Genomic DNA, 17,828 nt, shown 5'->3' with positions numbered 1-17,828 from the left:
TCATTTGTGATCCTTGATGGGCTGCCATCTTATCTTGAGCTTGTCAAATATGGGTCTCAGTGGGTTCCAGTTCCCATTAGCCCATGGCCAGGGGTTAGGGATGATGGGACATTACCCAGATACTTTTGGAGAGGATCTTCACTGAAAGCTGTGTTGAAGTCTAAGTAGGCAGTGTCTACAGACTCACCCCTAGCACATGCTTTTTAAGACTCTCTCAAAAGGTTATACAGATGGAGTATGCATTGGTAGAAGCCATGCTGGCTCTTCTTCAGTAATACTTGTTCTTCTAAATGTTTATTAATTTATCTTAAATAATGTTTCCCACCAATTTGCATGGAAAAGGCCTTCTACTGCCAGGATTGCCTTTTAAAAATTGGAATTATATTGGCGACTTTCCCATGTTTGGATATAGCAGATGATCTTAGGGTAACATATTTTTGTTAGAATATCAGCATTTTCCCTTTTCAATCCAACTGTAGATGGATGAAATTACTTGTTAACTTTTGTTAGTAATGCCTTCACACATCACCACTCTTTGCCTCACTTCTTGAAACTCCATACACTTACTTGAACTTAAAACCTAAGCTGAATTTACAGTGACATGGAAAAAGCTAACCCTACGGTTGTTTATAAGCTGACTTTCCCACTTGCTAGGTCTGAACTGTGGTCTTCATCAGTGTATAATTGTATATTACTTTCTGTCCCATTTCTGTCTAGGTTAACTGCAGCCAGCCACTCAAGGCTTCCCTGATAAAGGAGAGCAGCGTGAACTGTAAGTTTCTACAGAATTACCTCCTCTAAGTTTCAGGTCTTTAACAGCATAGGATTCCACACCCCACCCTGCTTGCAATTTAGCTCCTGACATACACAATGTCCTTTGCTGTGTCCTTATTTCAGTTTCAATTGATGATTAATTAAAAAATGAGTAGCACCTACCTTCTGCTTGCATGTGTGTTTAACACACCCATGTGCATAAAAGTTTACCTCAGTGCTTCATCACTAGGGCTAAGGTGCTTTGCCAGCTGCTGTTTCCCAAGTGTTCAGAGAGTATATGACACAGGGCTAGAGAACTGGTGGCCCTCCAGAAGTTGATGAGGTCCAGTTAGCCCAAGCCAGCATGGCCGTGATAAGCAATGATTGATCAACATTGTTCTTGTGGCCTTAAGTGCCACAGGAAGAGATACTACTGAAAATTAGAGACTCTTTGGTTGCTGCTTTTATCTTGAAGCCACAACACACCTGGCCTGATCCTTTGAACTAGATAAGAAACCTTCAAAATTATTCAGTATGCAATATTGTGTCTGCCAGCAAACTGCTTAAAAATTGACAGATAGCTCTGGAAACATAATATGTAACTCACACAAATGTTCCAGAACTAGACTATTATGTTTTAATGGGTGTTAGTCATTAGGAAGGACCAGAAGGTAACAACTTCCACTGGGGTTTCCTCATATAAATTACTTAATGAATTCATTGTCATAACATCCTTTTGCTCTTCTTGAGCAGAAGTCATCCAGCTGTTAATAAAGAGTTATGAAAGATGAATCCAGCAGTCCACATTTTGGCTGAGGTAAAACCATGTGCATTTATTTCATCTGCATTTTTAGAATTAGTTAAGCATAAAATTAAATATGTTGACTGTAGTAAATTCAGTCATACAAGTGCAAGTCTCCAACTATAATGAATGGCAGATTATTTTAAAAAAGGTACCAGTAAATCATAAGAGGGAGCATGTCCATTTGACCTTTATTGAAGTATACAGGAGGTTCTTTTTAGAAATCAAATATGAGAATGGAGATATGGCCAAACGTAAAATCTATCAAATTCAGTGAAAACTGTCCGACTTTAAATAGTAGCTGTAAGAATGACCAATATATATTCTTTGTTACAACCGCCCTCACTCTACAAGTAAAAAAAAAAAATATAAACATTCAGTAAACATTCTTTCCTAAGGTAGCTTCCCTTATATAGCAGTGATTTATCCATTCTTGTATACATAACTTTTTAAACATACCAATCAGTGGTTCTCACAATTGGAAATAAAAGCACAAAAAAGTTTACACTCTTGTACAGGTAAATAAAAGATCATCTTGAATTAATCTGTATATCCTGAAGGGCATAGTATAGTTTCATTACCTATTACATAATTAGCTTCTTAGATACAAATATTGACATATTTGGCTTGTGCTTCAAAGCCTCGTGTGTCTATCAAGTCCATGTCAACGCAGCTCATAATTTGAAGTCACTTGGGAGGTCTTTACTGCTGCTCGGTTTGACTTGCTCGTGCAACAGAGCATCCTCAGCACTTGTCATGGCACTGCATTTCTCGGCTGAATCATCAGCATCTGGGTCCAGGCCTTCGGGACAGGGGAGTTTCTGAAGCTCTTCCCGCAGTTGAGCTGTGTGACGCTGTGCACATACAAATTCATAGTGAGGAAAGGGGCTGACTCACAGCAATTTAGGTGCAGCCATACTGCAATACTTTTACAGACAAAATGAGAAACTGCTGCAATAAAAGCTTTGGAGTCTTCATGTGGTGACAGTAGTTGGTATTTTTGCTATTCTCTACTACTAATGGAAGCTGCAGGAAGATTATTAAGAGTAACTCTGTGCAGCGGGGATGCGGGTGGCGCTGTGGGTTAAACCACAGAGCCTAGGGCTTGCCGATCAGAAGGTCGGCAGTTCGAATCCCCATAACAGGGTGAGCTCCCGTTGCTCAGTCCCAGCTCCTGCAGTTTGAAAGCACATCAAAGTGCAAGTAGATAAATAGGGAAATAGCAGGAAGGTAAATGGCGTTTCCGTGTGCTGCTCTGGTTCTCCAGAAGCGGCTGTCATGCTGGCCACATGACCTGGAAGCTGTATGCTGGCTCCCTCGGCCAATAACGTGAGATGAGTGCCGCAACCCCAGAGTCAGTCATGACTGGACCTAATGGTCAGGGGTCCCTTTACCCTTTAACTCTGTGCAGCAGGTCTTTGTGCTCACATCATAAAACAAGAACCAGTTCTGAAAGCAGCACAGGGGATTTCAGTAGAACCCACTTTGAACGTTTAGACCTACCCTTAGACCTTCTGGGTCAATGCAACAAACTCGTGGGTGGGAATGTTGGGGTGGGTTCACCACGTAGGCACAACAGCACCATATGAGCTATTTAAGCCCAGTTCTAATAATGCTTGAACAGGGTTATAGACTCTAGCGCAGACATCCCCAAACTTCGGCCCTCCAGATGTTTTGGACTACAATTTCCATCTTCCCCGACCACTGGTCCTGTTAGCTAGGGATCATGGGAGTTGTAGGCCAAAACATCTGGAGGGCCGTAGTTTGGGGATGCCTGCTGTAGCGTATAGGTGTGCCTGCAATGGGTTTTCTAAAAACCTTGCCTTTTGTATTTAAACCACACAGAAAATGAATTAGGGTACGTCTTAGTGAAGCTATTGCATGCCATATACCTTGATGAATGGAAAGCTGACATTCACACTTGCAGACATCAAAGTGATGAACATGCATGTGTGTGTGGATTAAGGCTTTGTCGTTGCCCATGTTTGTTCCATCCACATGCCAAGATCGCATAAGGCTATGCAGGGGGATGGGGCTCCAATGGCCCTACAGATATTGTTAGACAACAATTTCCATCACCTTTGAGCTTTGCCCATGCTGCCTGGGGCTGATGGTAGTTGGAGTCCAACAACCTCTGCAGACCATAGATTCCTCGTGCTATAGGCAAGGATTTGCAAGTGCAACAATGTTTTATTTAAAAATGGCTTTGGTGGACAGACTAGTTGGAGGACTAACTTCAAAAAGCAAATATTACTATAGAAAATATAACCAGACCAACAATGAAAGCTCATAGTTTGTGTTTTGGCCAACCTGTTGTGGAAAGTAGCAGGCCCCACAGCTGCGTCTCTAACCCTTTCTAACACTCTCTTAACACTTAGTAAGGCAAAATGTATGACATGACACTGATTTGTGAGCTTCCACATCCCTGCTCCTCCCCACTGGCTGCTGTTGGTAGGAATGTGCCTTATTAATGGAGGCAAGATGGAGGGGACACAGAGCTGCCACTCTCCCCTGACGCAGATGAACTCATTTTTGTCACAGTTCCTGTTTCTAGAACTGCAAAGTTAGCACAGGGAAAAAACGGCTTTAAATAAAAATGGAAGCAAGTTAGTTGATGCATTCCAGTATGTTCTAATTACAAGAAAGGCATACAGTGGTGGGAGGAACAAGAAAAATGTGGACGCATTTTGTGTGTGTGTGTGTGTGTGTGTGTAAAGTCTTTAGAGGGTGTGCAGTGAATGTTTTAAACAGCTTTTATGACTGAAGTTAGTAGTCAGGCATCAAAAAGGTTTTACTGAATCATGGGCAGTAATCTCATCTGTGAACCTTACCTTTAGAGCAGCAGCGTGATGAGACATAGTCCTGCCTACCCGTTTATCACTGCTGTACTGTTGTATATCTGCTATCCACTCCTCACACTGAGCCATGATTTCTACTCTCTTCAAGTAGAAGTGTTTGTGTATAACCTGTAAAAAGGCAGATTGAAAGTTAAAAAGATAGTGGTACAAATTACTGAACAGTAACACCATTTTAATTGTGCACCCTCTGCTAACAAACGACCAAGCTTTGGCTGTATTATTCTGCTGCTGCATGAATCTGTAAGCTAAAACACCATATTTAGATACCAGAAATGGCCAACTATATGATGCAAAAGTAACAACTGTTTAGACCAGGGGTTCCCAAACTAAGGCCCGGGGGCCGGATGCGGACCAATCGCCTTCTATATCCGACCTGCGGACGGTCCGGAAATCAGCATGTTTTTACATGAGTAGAATGTGTCCTTTTATTTAAAATGCATCTCTGGGTTAGTGGTGGGGCATAGGAATTTGTTCATTTCCCCCCCCCTTCAAAATATAGTCCAGCCCCCCACAAGTTCTGAGGGACAGTGGACCGGCCCCCGGTTGAAAAAGTTTGCTGACCCCTGGTTTAGACCGATTGTGTTCTGTTGTATCATTATAATATACCTGGAGAATGTCCTCATTTCTTTGCCACGTTTTGTGGGAAAAGCCGTATACTGTATTTTTCACTCCAAAGGACGCACTTATAGGACACACCTTGTTTTTAGAGGAGCAAAACCAGGAATAATTTTCCCCCTGGTTTTCCTCCTCTAAAAGGCTGGGAAGGGGGGCGCTGGAGGGGGAGCGGAGGAGGCAGCTGCGGCAGAGGGACCACTCCAGCGACGGGGGAGGAAGGGGCAGCCTGGTAGCGATGCTGTCGGGCTTCTCCTGCCTCCCCCGCTCCTGCCTACACCGGCAAAAAGGGGGGAGAAAGGGGAAGCCCTGTAGCGATGCTTTACGGAGCAGGGAAGGAACAGCTGCTGCCCCCCCTCCTTCCCTGCTCTGTGTCAAACATCTCTCCCCCCCCCCGCTCGTAAAAGCAGGTTTTTGCAAGCGGCAGCGGCAGATGCTTCACAGAGCAGGGGCGGAGGGGCAGGCAGCAGCTGCAGGACAAGAGGGGAGAAAGGGCTTTCTCGCCGGTTGTCCTTGTCCCTCCGCGTTGCTGCCGCCTGCCTCTTGCAAGAGCAGGCATTGGGAGAGGCGCACCACCCCAATGCTTGCTCTTGCCAGCGGAGGAGGCGGGCGGGGGCAGATGGGCGAGTGCGGAGAAAGGGCTTTCTCCCCGCTTGCCCTACCGCCGCTGCTGCCGTGCGGTGACTTCGCTCCATAGGACGCACAGGGATTTTCCCTTCCTGTTTAGGAGGGGGAAAGTGTGTCCTATGGAGCAAAAAATACGGTATATCTGAACAGACTGAAATAATGTGCTTAGTATGCACGTAAGCAAAGATGCCTCTAGGTAATGTCTCTTGGGACATCTTGAGGTTGTGGGATCAAATGGGTTACTTTTTGCAAAAGTAGAAATTCCCTTAACTGCAAACCCAATTGGCTTCTGCCAATTTTAATAAAAATCAATATTTATCATGAATAAATGGTATCTTCACTTGAATACCAAAGGGGTGATTTATAACTGCAGATTAATGTGAGCTAGATTAAAATTTGGCATTTTGCCCAAACTAGATCAGAAATCCAAATATGCATCCAACACAGAGATATAAAATATCAGCAAAATTATCTAATAAGAACAATACTTTTGAAAATAATCAATTTCAACATTCAAAAATTACCAGACGATTCTTGTTCTCTTCTTAAGGGCAAACATATCCACAAATGAATAAAGAAATCTTCTGTTAGCGTACTTATTGTACGTATTGGCTCTTTGGTATAGTATTTACAGGCTTTCTTGCTATAGTAAGTAATACTAATTTCATTGGGCAGACTGATATTTGTGCAGTAAGTTCCCCATTATGATCAGTTATATTTAACAAATACAACAGTGTCCCAAAGTTGTACTTTTACACATGTTGTAAAGGTAAAGGCAAGCTGTACCTCAGTTTATATATTTTAACTGTTATTTGTGTGCGTGTTTGTGACATTAAATCAAATTACCTAAACTGTTCAACAAATTATTTTTAAAATTCCATTTAAACAAAAGCATGGAATGGCTTCAGATAGTGTTTCTGCATTTAACACATATTTGATAATCAATTTGGTAAACAAGCTATTGATTTTAATCAATAAATTTATTACTGGTTTAAATCTCTATTTTATCTGAAATAAAACAGAGATGCTTATTCTGATTTACCTCTGTGGCAGTGTACGTGTACACACTGACTCTCATAACTAAAAAGCAATTTGGAGCAGAACACAAGATAGTGTACTTCTTTTTCTGCAGTGGTGTGAATTCTTTTTGCCTTTCAACAGGGTTAAACTTGCACTAGCACCGACTTACCAATGGCTAAAAACAGCTGCTTCCAAAATCCTCATATTAACAATGAACTTTAATTAGCAATGATTAGAACTGGTAAATGAAGGCAGGGGGCTTTCTGAAAACGTATGATCATGTGGCACAATCCACATCCCTGAACTGCAATTTGTATGCACTTGGTCTGTTTATTTCTATTAGGTTAATGTCTGAAACTGGACAATTTGCATGGTAAGGCAGTTTACATACCTGCAGCCACCAGAAAGCTAAGATAATGTGCATTGTTGTACCTATTACAAATAAGTACTACATAATATGTACATATATACAAATATGTCTGCATTGTGATCCGTATCTACAGAAGAACAGTCCAGATAATCTTGAATCTGCTTTTCTAAGTAGCTGGCAATGGTATCCTCTTCTGCTACTTCAGGTGCTCTGAAAATATCCTGGACTGCTTTACTTAGTAAAATGGCCTCATAATTCCCTTCCAACAGCAACTGCAACAAGGACCCACTCTCTAAAATAAAACATACATTTTATTTAATGTATACTCGGGGCAATCGTACCTTACTTAAAAGAGACTTAATCCTATACAATTATAGTGTTGTATTCTAAGACATCTCATATCAGAGGAAAAGACTTTGGGTTGCTTTAGAAAAATACCCATTGACATTTACTAAATTAAAACAACATTCATACTGGACTCTTATGGTGTGCTTACAACAAAGATTTTAAAGAGATTGAAATTTGTAAACAAGAACCAGCTGTTCAGCTGCTCTTAACCCTCACACATTCTTTGCAAGCAGTGGTGCAGCTAGGTAATTTTAGATTCTATACTTGATGGTCCTACAAGACCCTCTTTCAGATAGCAACGTGTATTATATCTAACTATCGTTACTATATGTTGTCCTTCCCTGAAGACCCCGGGGTGGCTAACAACACACACACAAAGCATCATAGAACAGTCATTTAAAACATTGACAGATTAGGAACAACCTTTAAGACACAAAGTAGTGGACAAAAAAACCCTCTCTGTTAAAACATGCAGCTAGCTACCAAAACCCTGGAAAAAATAAATATGTCTTATGTTGACATCTAAATATATGGGTGACAAATGAATCTTAGTTAAGAGGGAGTGCCATAGCCCAAAAGGGGGGGTCACTGTGCTCTAAGGCAATGTACTTGGGCCCAAGGGTGCCAACTTGAATACAATATTTGGAAGGGGGTAGGTAAGCCCTACTCACATAATTGATCACAATACACTGTGCACTCGCACCATTTGAATGGCAATGTTCATCAACTTTGGGGACCCCTGGCCCCCTCAAATATTTTATTTTGGGAGGGGCAAAGGGACCTTGGCCCTTAGGAGTTGGCTCCTGTGCAAAGTTTCCCAGCTTGGATGCAGCAGGGAACTGTAGTTTAGGAGAGTAGCTACAGAACTGGATTTCACACAGAAGCCAGTGTGCAAAGGGAGAAGGGAAGAGGCAGGGAAAGAGTGCTTGGGCCAAACGCTCATAAACCAAGGTTTCTGAAACCTTGAATGATAATCCACACTGGGCCTCTATGTTAGAAATCCAACCTGATATCTACTGTCACCTTTACAGACCTCTAATAGCATAACCAAAGTTAAGGAATATCTGTCTGGCACCTCTCAAGTGAGCGCCATTGCCATTCTAGAGAATGATAGAGGTGCTCATGGTGGGTTCTGGCATTTTTTTTCTAGAAAAACAGCACTGCTCAAAACACCAGTTAACAGCAACTTGTCATGCTGGCGCATCTCATGAGGAGGTTTACAAAATATTGCACTGTTAATACGTGGCTACTGCATTCCATGATCAGGAAAATTCTGAACTGGAAATAGTCTCTGTGGCAACAACAGTACCGAGAGGAGGATCACTAAAGGCTTTTGCGACTTCTCGGAGCCTATCTGTAACAGTCAGACAGTAAGCACGAAATAGCATGACATACTTAAGTTATAATAAAGGTTAGCAAAAAACTTGGCAGTTCAATCATTTACGAAGCAACGTCGTGCCCCAGCATCCCAGGGGCAGTCTTTATCATAACGAGCGACATTCGTACCCACTACTGAAGCTCAAGTAAACCCCCATTTTATTTTTCGGGGGAGAGGAGAAAAAGTGACAATGAGATCCACTGATTGTTGGGGGTCAGACTCACTGCCTCTCCACGCCCCCATGACTCCTTGTCTCCTATCCATCCCGGAACACAAGCAGGCATCACTGACAATTGCCTCCAGCACTATACCCTTGGCACCTCCAACGACTGCCAGGGTTGCAGCAGCAGCAACCCCGCAAATAAATAACCCCAGCGACTACTCCCTTTGGGAGACATACGCGGACACGCCGCCCCCTGTTCCCACTCCCCACTCAAGTAGGTACCAGGGGAAGGGGAGGCAGGACGAAGGAAAGGGGGCCCTGCCGGCAGATGAAGCGCCGCCTCCCCTTCCTCCCTCTGCCCTACCATGAGCTTTGGCACGGCTCACATCCCGTTGCCAGGGCGAGAGGCAACGGGCGCCTGAGGATAAGCGACGAAGGCTGGCTCTGCCTCGCCGAAGCCTTACCTGCAGCCGAAGCCGCCTCGTTCTGCTTCCACCGCGGTGACTCCGCTGCGCTGGGGAAGCCCCTCAGCAACACACGCTCCAACGCCCGCATTTTCTCGGAGGCAGCCGCGCGCTCCTGCTGCACAGACGAGACGGAGGAGAAGCCGCTTCCTTTCCTTTCCCTTTTTTTTTTTTGACGCGTGGCGAGTCTAACCCATGTGCACTAAGCGGCCTTAGGGAGCCGCCATGCCAGTCGCGCTAAGCAACCTGGGAGAGGTGGGCGGGTCGGTCGGTGGGAGAGAGGGCAGCAACGCATGCGCAACGACGCTGTTCGGCGTCAGGTGCTGGCGGAAAACCTATTCCCGGGCCGGGAATTGCGCGCGCATGCCGCATGTGGCAAGGAACGCGGATCCCTGTGCGGCTCGAGCTGGCACGTTTCGGTTGCGTGGGGCGACTCCCAAGTAGTGTGTAGACGCGCACGAGGGATGTTGGCGCGGCAACTCGAGGCACCGCTTGCGGCTCGTGCCGTGCGGCTGGCGCCGGCGGGAAATATTCAGTGCGACCTGAGCCCTAAACCCGATTATTATATACGAAGCCTTGCAAACAAGGCGGTACGGGTTGTAGGTGCATTAGTTTTTCTCATTAAAAGGCGTATGAGTTCAAGGTGTCTACAATCAGTGCTTTTTTTCCCCTAGAAAAGGAGGTGCCAGAACTCACCATGAACACCTGTTCTCTTAGAATGGCAATGGCTCCCACCTGAGAGGTCCTGGAACTGAGCTCCCGTGAGTTCCCACTGAAAAGAAAGCCCTACCTACAATAATATCTGTGTCTGCCTACCAGTGTAGAGGGGAGCAAAGAGGGCATAGGCAGAGTCGGCCCTACCATTGGCCTGGGCAAAGTGGTTTCTCGGGCAGGAGGTGCTGAGGAGGAGCAGCAGGCAGGCATTTGGAGCGCTAAGCAGCAGGTGGGTTCCTTCTTTAAGTCCGACTGCCTTCCTTCAAGGCAGGATAAAGTGTCCTCTCCCCAGTGCTAACTTAAAATTAAACTGCTACTCCAGTTGGCTTCTATATGGGGAAAGAGAGTGGGAGGCACCATTTTGTCCTTTTAAAGTTGTGTGTGTGTGTGTGTATACATACATATGTATGTATCAATTAAAATATATATGTTCAGGTGAGGCAAGTGTTTTGCTCTTGGCGTCTGCATAAGGCAACTTTGGCACTTTCCCTTCCTAAGGATGGACACTTTGCAAAGAGAAAGAGGCAGGATATCATTGCCTAGTGTGAAGCACACCCCTCTCATATATCGGTGAAACTCGAAAAATTAGAATATTGTCGAAAACTTTCCCATGATTGTGATTCCTACTGAAGCATTTAAAGGCTCAGGGACCCTTTGCAGGTGTTATGGATTGAGTAGCTAAACACTATAATTTTCTGAGATTGTGAATGTGGGGTTTTCTTCAGCTGTATGCCATAATCATCACAATTACAATACAGTACAGTAAATAAAGGCTTGACATATCTCACTTTGCATGTCATAAGTTTCTCCTATATTAGTTTCACCTTTTAAGTTGAATTACTGAAATAAATGAACTTTTCGACGATATTCTAATTTTTCGGGTTTCACCTGTACACTGACTGTCCACAATCCAATCAAAAGATGCCGATCCTTTTTGCAATCAGTGAACTTAAGTGTGTGTGTAATTCTGTTGGGTTGCTGCTTTTCTTTTTGGTAGCAGCTCCAGAGCCACGGAATGGAAAGTCCATTGCTTTCCCAGATTGTCATGGGGGGGCAGTGCAAGCATTGTGTGGCTGGGGGTGGTTAGTGGCTCTGCTTCTCTCCAGTTCTCCTTGTGGCACCACTGTCATCTTCTACCCTGCCAACCATTCCTTCTTGCTGACTTTTTTTTTTTGGCCACCACCACATTAGCAGTGGCACAAATGGTTTATCCAGTACTCCCTACACCACCTCTTTATTGCTTTGCTCTGAGGAAGGGCCAGGTGAGTCCCTCCTCAGAGTAAAGCAGGAAGAGGTGGAAAGGGCACTTCTTGCCTCACCAGGTCAGTGGGTTATGGCACTGGCAGCATCAGCAGCATTGGTGGCCGATAGTGATGTGAATGAAGGGCCAAGGCATGTGCCAATTTGCCACACACACACACACACCGGGCTATCTAAGTGGTCTCATCATTACCTCTCATGATTGGGGCAGCCCTGTGCAGTTCCCTTTTTTTCATTGTAGACACATCAAAGCCTCAGAACAGAGCAGAGTGGACAGTAGAGGAGCAGGATGTGACAGCCAAGAACATTGATATGGACAAGGCTTAGGAGAGCAATACTGTACATGTAAATACCTTACTGGAAAGTCAACCAGATTATAATGTATTGTTTCAAATTCTAGGGTCTTCTCTTCCTGCATTTCCTCTTCCACCACCCAAACTCCTTATTGCAGCCACAAGGACTAGAAAGATTGATTGATTGATTAATTAATTAATTAAAATAGTATACTTAAACAGGCATTATTAGAGTGGCTTTCATACAAATATATATATAACAATAGCAAGCTAAAACAAATAATTCATGAAATAACTAAATTAGCAACCCAACAGAATTGAAACAAAAATCTAAAATACATGGGGAAATAAAAGTGCACATCACAGCAGTTCTACTGCTGCTCATGGGAAAAGTTGGTACTGACGAACACGTTCTGTTTATTTCTAAAATTATTTTTCAGCCTGTTCTAAGAGTTCAGAGCCATTTACGCTATACCTGGAGATCAACCTTATTCTGGTGTTGAGAAAATAGGATGGTGTATTAATGGCACCGTAACATGTCTACCCTAATTATCACAGTGAGTGTTGCACCACATAATTGTTGCAGTTGTTTCAAGAGTTTTTCCGTAAGTGTGGTGTCCCCACTCCTCTCTCTCTCTCTCCCTCTCTCTCTCTCTCTCTCTCTCTGTGTGTGTGTGTGGTGAGGCATAGACAACCTCATGACACTGGTGTGACAGCTGTTTACTTGGACATGGTTGGAACGGTTGAACCGCCCTGAGACCTGAAGTTATAGAGCGGTATATAAATTTAATTAATTATAATAATAATAATAACAGAACAGTGGCGAGATCATGGTCATGTGATTGCATCAGTAGGATCACCGCCAATCTTGTGTTCTCACTGGCACCGTCGCAGCCCCAGCTTTACTACCATTCAGACCCGTCCTGCTAAGCATCAATGGGGCTAGTGTTAGAAGGGCAGCTCCACCCCACCTGTGTGCCACTACTCCTCTACCACCTCCCTTTTCACTCATTGATATTTAATGTGGCAGAGGTCCCATCTGGTGTCTGATACTGGTACAGCAACATCAAAATACTCTGCTGAACCATTGAAATACCATTGGGACCACTCCTGCATTTCTGTTTTCTAAGCAGTTCATAGTATCCAGTCATTAACATCATACTGCCACACCAGTGAATGTATTTCACAAGCATCTCTAGAATTTTTCTTCTGCTGCTGAACAGACAACCCCTTTGGAAGTAGGTGGTGATAATCCAACTTTTGTAGGATTTATATGGGGAGGGAGAAATAGGGACCCAGGTGGCGCTGTGGGTTAAACCACTGAGCCTAGGGCTTGCTGATCAGAAGGTCGGCGGTTCGAATCCCTGTGACGGGGTGAGCTCCCGTTGCTTGGTCCCAGCTCCTGCCAACCTAGCAGTTCGAAAGCACGTCAAAATGCAAGTAGATAAATAGGAACCGCTATAGCGGGAAGGTAAACGGCGTTTCCATGTGCTGCTCTGGTTTGCCAGAAGCGGCTTTGTCATGCTGGCCACATGATCTGGAAGCTATACGCCGGCTCCCTCGGCCAATAATGCGAGATGAGCGCGCAACCCTAGAGTCGGTCACGACTGGACCTAATGGTCAGGGATCCCTTTACCTATATGAAAAATAACTTTTTGGAATATGTGTCACAAGCATATCATCCAAGCACAACATAGTGACTGTTTATGTGCAAAACGTAGCTTATAAGGCTTTTATAAACAACATAATAGGGCAGCGTTTCTCAACCGCTGTTCCGCGGCACACTAGTGTGCCGCAAGACGCTGGCTGGTGTGACGCGACGTGCGACGACGAGAAGGGCAATATGCTGCCTTGTCACGTGCCTGGCAGCCGCCATTAGGGAGCGCTGACCCGCCAGAAAGGAAGCCGTCCGGGTCACGACGCGGGGCGAGCGCAGCTCTCAACAGCCACCACCACGGCCTCGGACGTGAGAGGCGGCCGGCGGGTGCTGCTGCTGCTGTTTGTCTCGCTCTCACTCCTCTTGCTGACTCGATATGTGCATTCTTTCTTCACTTACGTACAAATGTAGCAAGCTGCGTGAAAAGGTAAAGTTAATTTCTTGCCCTGAAATTCGGCCCGGGAGGCACCACTTGTGGGGGTGGGGGAAAAGGGAATTTCAAGTGGATCTATAATGGTTAAATCCAAAGAATCCAATTCCTAGAGAGGCTTAATAACGCTAGTGGGGGCGGGCGGAAGGGGAGGTCAGTAATGGACTCATCTTCCTCGCTGGAGGGGGCAGAATGGCTGAGCAGTAGGGTGAGCAGATGACCACCAGGTTCAATAATAAAGGGACCTTGGGTGGGTGGAGGGTGTTGGAAAGGTGCAGAGGAGGAGAGACAAGGGATGGTGGGGGGCTAGGGTGGGGGTGCAGGAGGGAAGCACCCCCTTTCTCCCCTAGATCCTCTCCCTTAAGGGAGCAAACCTTGCAGTGCACGTGAGAAGGGCACGCAGAGCAGGTCAGAGGTCCTGGCACTGGAAGTGAAGGTAAAAGGACGGACTTCCTAACTGCAGCACATTGTTAAACTTAGGAACTCCCTCCCACAGGAGGCAGTGATGACCACCAACATCGGTGGGTTTCGTGGAGGAGAGGGTGACCTGCTGAGGGCTCTCCTCTGCCCTGCCACATTTGGAAGCAGCAGTGTTTCTGGATGCCAGGTGCCAGAAACTACAGGAGGGGAAAAGTAGTCTTGTGCCTGAATCCTGCTTGTGGGTTTCCCAATGGGGCCTCTGGATGGCCATTGTGAGGGCAGGATGCTGGACTAGGTGGGCCACTGGCCTGCTCCAGCGGGCTCTCATTAGGTTCTTATGAAAATGCCTTGTCTCCACTTGTTTAACCCCTGGCACCTAAATTATTGGGGATAGACTGCTGCTGTAAATGGAGGCTCCGCACAGCTAGTGGCACAGACATTCCCCTCCCCTAGGCCAGCGTTTCTCAAATTTTTTAACTTTTTTAATGGTGGTGTGCCTCGTGATTTTTTTCATGGAACAAGTGTGCCTTTGCCCAAAAAAGGTTGAAAAACACTGTAATAGGGAATCAGTCTACATGAATACTAATAAGATAAGTAATGGAATATTCTAATTAAACCATTTGCAATTAAATGAAATGCCCAAATGAATACTATTTCATTGGAGCATGTATGGGTTTCCTGCTCTAAAAAATAATAGTGTGGCCTCTGGCTTTCCTAAAGAGAAGGAAATAATGAGATTCTAATTTAAGGGATAAATTTAAAATCAAAATAGGTAGTCATTCAAGTACAATCAAGAGTACTTACCGTTCAATGTACTTTTAAAAGATACCTAACCTATACTTAGTGCTGGTTCCATGTTTTAGTACCCCCCCTTACATCTGCTGGAGCCCCTTGATAGCTCACATATGCATTTGCCTGTTGAAGACTTTCCTCTTTCAATAACCTTTACAAGTGGAGGTTTTTACTCCAATCTGTATCTCTATTGAATTTGAACTTTTTAAAAATATGTGTATTTTTAAACTGTTTTATTCTTGTAATTATTTTTTCTGTATGCATTCTTTTCTATATATTTTTAATGTATTGGGTCATCACTTTGAGATGCTTCAAAGGAAATGATTTATAAATAAAATAAATCATAATGATTTGTACATCTGTGTGTTTGCAACCGAAGCTATCTTACATGGACATGGTGTTAAGATCTCCTACACACGAGTAGGACCCTGGCAGAGACACATGCCCAACTGGCATGTTTCCTCCCTCCTGGTCGATCGTTCGGGAGCTTCAAAAGCTTTCTTCAGCCCGAACACCACAGCGACTGATGCCAAGAAACATCAGCACACTTACGGATCTGCAGAGCATGCGTAACAGAACTAAGCAACTCGATCTGGAATGAAAAACACACTAGACACCACAATGTTACAGCTTTTCAGTTCCACGGTCCAGGTGTTATGCACCTCCAAGGAGTCTCCACTCGACTGGTAGAGCAGTTCCTTCTGTAGTGTACATGTGGTGAATCAGTTCCATCTTCCACAAAGGTGTGCCATCACCTCAGAATCTTGCACAAAAGATTCTTGCACCTCAGCACTGGAACAGCTGGGCACCATCTCTGCACTGCAGCTCCGCATCCCTGGCCTTGCTTCATGTTGCCTGTTGGAAATGCTGCAAATGTTCCTGACATTTGGACTCAGTCCAAACTTCTCACATGACAAAATTTCCACTGTTTCAACCTCAGCAGTGCCACCTGCTGGTTGCATTGATGGTTGGGATGATGTCACAGTCACTCCCCTTCTCTTCCTTCCGTTCTGGAGAGTCCTCCCGCCAGAACAGGAACCAGTGCCTCCCACTTCATGTGGGGGTCGGAGAGAGCAAAGTCCAGCCCTCCGAACGTCTCCGGCATCCTAGATAGCCTGTCACCATCTTGGAATGTCCAAATGTGTCGCAACATACACCGTCATGTGATAGACAACAATCCCATGACTGCAGACACGGGGAATGAATCTCCAACAATGGGCATCTTTGGTTCTGTTCCCAGGGTTTAGGCCATATGGTAGTAAGGTATCAAGTCTAGGTCTCCACAAGTTTTCAGTTACTTCCAGTGGTTTTGTATCAGGTGGCATCTCTGTTACAGAGACGGCTCAGTTGTGGTCATCTGAATTGAACTGATTTGCAATTGATTGTTCCAATTTTTCATTAAGACTGTAGATTTGTGCTTCCTAAAATACGTGTGTAGATTAGTTGTTGTTTTACGCACATACTGAACATGACACCATAGACATTTCCACTCAGCAATGTAAATTACATTGCAGGACCTGCAAGTGATGTTTTGTTTGATATAGTAAGGTCCACCAGTCATAATATGCTTGAAGGTAACTGTCTCCCTCAGATAAACACAGGTGATAACCAAGGTTCAAAGATGTGATCCAGGATTGCTGATCTGTGGTTTAAGTACAGTTATTGATAGTACTCTGCATTGATTTAGAGCCTATGGAATGCTATAGCAGAAGGCTTGCTGACTGCTTTAAAAAGACGTTCCAGTTGCCTGAGAATGAGTAGCTATCTCTGATTGCCAGGGTGTGTGTGTGTATTGATCATATATCCAACCTCTTTATTCTATTTCCCCTTCCCACCCAGTTGTCATTCCCTCGCTCTCCAATCTCTCATGCCTTGGAATTATGCATGGAATTATTTTGGAGTTCCCATTTTAATTTTCACCCTTGCACTGTACATTTTCACCCCTGTACTTGTGTGTACCTCAGCATTACCTTGAGTCTTCTAGTACTTTTGTGCATCAGTGCTCCGGTTTTGGCTACATAAGCACAAGCACAAGACAGCTCAAATTGGTACATCGATTATTTCCTTTAGGATCATGAATTTTGTCTTAAAACCGCTTGTTATTTATCTTCAGTCTTTAGTTATTTAGCAGCTCTTTCACAGAGAATTTCAAAACTTTTGGCTGAAGAGCAAGTTCTTGATGGACTGTCATTCTCTGGCAATCCAGAGATTTCATGCAAAAGCACGCCTGGCAATGTGACCTTTTTCTGTTTTGTGAAGCCCCAACCTTGAATTTCAAGCTATAGACAAAGAAAGCCTGCTTTAGTGTATATGGTTTGTTCTCCTTGGATCAGGACCTGTGTCTCCTGCCAACTTCTTGTCTGAAACACAAGTTATTTGAGGAATGAGGGCTACAAATTATAATCACTGGCAGGAAGCCAGCTTTATTGACATTCAGCCAACCCCATCAATCAATCTAAATCTTTATTTCCCCTTTTTGATGGACCAAAGGAGGGCAGGAAGATGTCAAGGGCCTCCTTCTGTTGACAGTTTTGACTCCATATTAAATGAGTGTATCTCAAGGTTGGCTGTCTTACAACATTGACTAATGAGCCATATATTCATTGGGGGCGGGGAAAGAAAAAATCTTGAACACAAAGGAGGTCACCGTCTCTTTTCCAAGACAGTCCTTCATAAAGGTTGTCAAGGTCTTTGGCAAATGAGGAGAGCTGAATGTCCTTTCTGCTATTAGACATGATTACAACTTGGCTGGGATTGCTTGCTGTTTTAACATTGAGCTCTATGACTCTTTATTAATGTTAATTGCTATTGGTGTTTTGTCCAAGAGGCAATCGTGTACTGCATTCTTGGACAAATTGTGCACTATT

At 44.4% G+C, this 17,828-nt stretch overlaps 2 protein-coding genes across 2 annotated transcripts; both read right to left on the bottom strand.

Moving 5' to 3' along the window:
- Positions 1-1,729: 1,729 nt before the first annotated feature.
- On the bottom strand, positions 1,730-5,284 carry LOC132591914 (baculoviral IAP repeat-containing protein 6-like). The gene is made up of 2 exons (XM_060272904.1): positions 4,387-5,284; positions 1,730-2,409 (listed from the first exon to the last, which is right to left on the bottom strand). Exons 1-2 carry the CDS (start codon positions 4,645-4,647, stop codon positions 2,230-2,232), a joined length of 441 nt encoding a protein of 146 aa, XP_060128887.1. The 5' UTR covers positions 4,648-5,284; the 3' UTR covers positions 1,730-2,229.
- Positions 5,285-7,107: 1,823 nt separating this feature from the next.
- LOC132591940 (tetratricopeptide repeat protein 27-like) lies at positions 7,108-9,652 on the bottom strand. Its single transcript, XM_060273277.1, has 2 exons — positions 9,396-9,652; positions 7,108-7,334 (listed from the first exon to the last, which is right to left on the bottom strand). The coding sequence occupies exons 1-2, from the start codon at positions 9,484-9,486 to the stop codon at positions 7,108-7,110; spliced, it is 318 nt and encodes a 105-aa protein (XP_060129260.1). The 5' UTR covers positions 9,487-9,652.
- Positions 9,653-17,828: the final 8,176 nt, after the last annotated feature.

Source organism: Zootoca vivipara, chromosome 3, assembly GCF_963506605.1.
Source record: "Zootoca vivipara chromosome 3, rZooViv1.1, whole genome shotgun sequence".
Lineage (NCBI taxonomy): Eukaryota > Metazoa > Chordata > Lepidosauria > Squamata > Lacertidae > Zootoca > Zootoca vivipara.
The sequence above is the reverse complement of the archived record's forward strand: the minus strand, read 5'-3'. Positions and strand labels throughout refer to the sequence as shown.

Excerpts from the sequence above, each read along its gene's own strand:
- LOC132591914 (XM_060272904.1), bottom strand. The coding sequence starts at position 4,647 with ATGCAGCAGCAGAATAATACAGCCAAAGCTTGGTCGTTTGTTAGCAGA. Across the intron at positions 2,410-4,386 it reads ATCACGCTGCTGCTCTAAAG|CGTCACACAGCTCAACTGCG; the intron begins GTAAGGTTCACA and ends GTATGTGCACAG.
- LOC132591940 (XM_060273277.1), bottom strand. The coding sequence starts at position 9,486 with ATGCGGGCGTTGGAGCGTGTGTTGCTGAGGGGCTTCCCCAGCGCAGCG. Across the intron at positions 7,335-9,395 it reads CGAGGCGGCTTCGGCTGCAG|AGAGTGGGTCCTTGTTGCAG; the intron begins GTAAGGCTTCGG and ends GTTTTATTTTAG.